The following is a 2,039-nucleotide window of genomic DNA, read 5'->3' as shown; positions in this document are numbered from 1 at the left end:
CGCTAACAGAATCATTTTATTGGAAAGGAACTAAACAGATGCATGTTAGAGTCGTATTTGGAGGGGAATAAGGGATTATGCTCCCTCAATTTATTCTTACATTTTTTTAAGCTAGAGATCATTTTTCCTAAAAATTTAAGGATTGCTCACTAGTCACTACCCCTGCCGTGTGGTTGTGATGAATAAATTAATTAGTTTGCATCCCACGCTAACCCACCGACCTAATCAGTCGAGCTGACTGTGCCAAGAATTAAATAAACTATTAATAATAAATTAATTTTCTGACCGAATGATTTGAACCAGTCCTCAGGTGCATAATGGCAGTTGCACTATTTATTTGAAGGTAGCAACATGGTTTGTTCTTGGATAAAACACAACACTTGCACGATACATTTTATTAATGATGTGTGGTACAATTAGTTGCATCACTGAACAAAGAACCCCCATCAACTATTAATCGAGGAAGGGGTAGTCAGTGTAGCCGATGACGGGGTCAGAGATGTAGAAGGTCATCCTATCATACTTGTTCAGCTCTGCGCCGATCTCAAACCTCTTTGGCAGGTCTGGATTCGCCAAGAACGATCGCCCGAAGGAGACCAAATCAGTGTACCCATCAGCGACCACCTTGCCCCCTTCCTCGCGGTCGTACCCGCCATTGGCCATAAATGTACCCTTGAACGCCTCCCTGTATGGCAGCAAGCGCTTCGGGACCACCCTTCGTCCATCAACGATGGCCATCCTCGGCTCGACCATGTGGAGATAGATGATGTTGTAGTTGTTGAGTTTGGTGGACATGTGGAGCGCGAGGGCGTGCGGGTCAGAGTCGTGGCAGTCCATCTAGTCGGTGAAGGGGGAGAGGCGGATGCCCACACGGTGGCCACCGACCTCCTTCACGACGGCATCCACCACCTCGAGAGCAAAGCGACACCGGTTCTCGATGCTGCCACCATACTCGTCGGTGCGGTCATTCGCACTGTCCTTGAGGAACTGCTCAATTAGGTACCCATTCGCCCCGTGGATCTCCACACCGTCAAAACCTGCCACGCCATTGACATTAGATTGAGCAATACATGTATACACTGGGAATTGTGTATTCGTATTTTTTTCCAAAGAGTAGTTGTTTAAGAAAGAGAAGTTTGACCAGTCATTTTTAAGAAAATCGTGCATATCAACAGCGTACCAGCGTCGATGGCGTTCCTGGCCGCCTTCCTGAAGTCGTCGATGATGGCCGGTATCTCCTCCACCTTGAGCCTCCTCGGCGGCGCGAACTACTCCAGCCTCCCGTCATAGCTCATTTGCGGGCCCACCCCCTTGTCCGTGCACGACAACGGCGCGGCACCGCCGGGCTGGTACTCATAGGTGGACACACGGCTGACGTGCCAGATCTGGCAGAAGATGAGCGCGCCCTTGGCGTGCACTGCATCGACAATTGGCTTCCATGCCTCGACGTGCTCCGCCGTCCAGACGCCCGGTGTATCGCGGTACCCCTGGGCCGTGTCGGAGACCCCGGTGGCCTCGGTGATGAGCAACCCGCCGGCGGAGGCGCGCTGGGAGTAGTACAAGGCGGCGTGCGGCTGCGGCACGTTGCCGTAGGAGCGCTGGCGGGTGAGCGGGGCCAGGACGATCCGGTGGGCGAGGTTGAGCTGGCCCATCTTGTACGGCGTCAGGAGAGGGATGGGCTCCATTGTTGAAGGGCTGAAGTTCTCTCTTGGGCTCCCGAAGGTTGATCAATGACAGCAGCTGCTAGCTAGCTTGTGTGATATGCAGAACGAGGAGGAAGAAGAAGATGCCCAGTGAGTGGAGTGGAGTCGATGGGCCTGGACATCCATTTTATAGACATTTTTTCCTCGCATGCAATGACGTGATATGATACGTACTACTCCATATGATATTGTTATAGTGACATTATTGCTAATATTAAAGTACGTGAGGAACATGGGAGGCATCCGGCTGCCGCTTTAGCCGCCTTCATCGATCAGTCACATACATCATAGGTGAGCTAAGCAGCATGGAACAGAAAGGCATCATAATATATTTTA

The 2,039-nt window shown here is 51.2% G+C and overlaps 1 protein-coding gene across 1 annotated transcript; it reads right to left on the bottom strand.

The window, feature by feature from the left end:
• Window positions 1-367: 367 nt before the first annotated feature.
• On the bottom strand, window positions 368-1,786 carry LOC119347884 (12-oxophytodienoate reductase 1-like). The gene is made up of 2 exons (XM_037616370.1): window positions 1,181-1,786; window positions 368-1,037 (listed from the first exon to the last, which is right to left on the bottom strand). Exon 1 carries the CDS (start codon window positions 1,683-1,685, stop codon window positions 1,269-1,271), a length of 417 nt encoding a protein of 138 aa, XP_037472267.1. The 5' UTR covers window positions 1,686-1,786; the 3' UTR covers window positions 368-1,037; window positions 1,181-1,268.
• Window positions 1,787-2,039: the final 253 nt, after the last annotated feature.

This window comes from Triticum dicoccoides, unplaced genomic scaffold (assembly GCF_002162155.2).
Source record: "Triticum dicoccoides isolate Atlit2015 ecotype Zavitan unplaced genomic scaffold, WEW_v2.0 scaffold78777, whole genome shotgun sequence".
Classification (NCBI taxonomy): domain Eukaryota; kingdom Viridiplantae; phylum Streptophyta; class Magnoliopsida; order Poales; family Poaceae; genus Triticum; species Triticum dicoccoides.
Note: the sequence above shows the minus strand (reverse complement) of the source record. Positions and strands in the feature narration are given on the sequence as shown.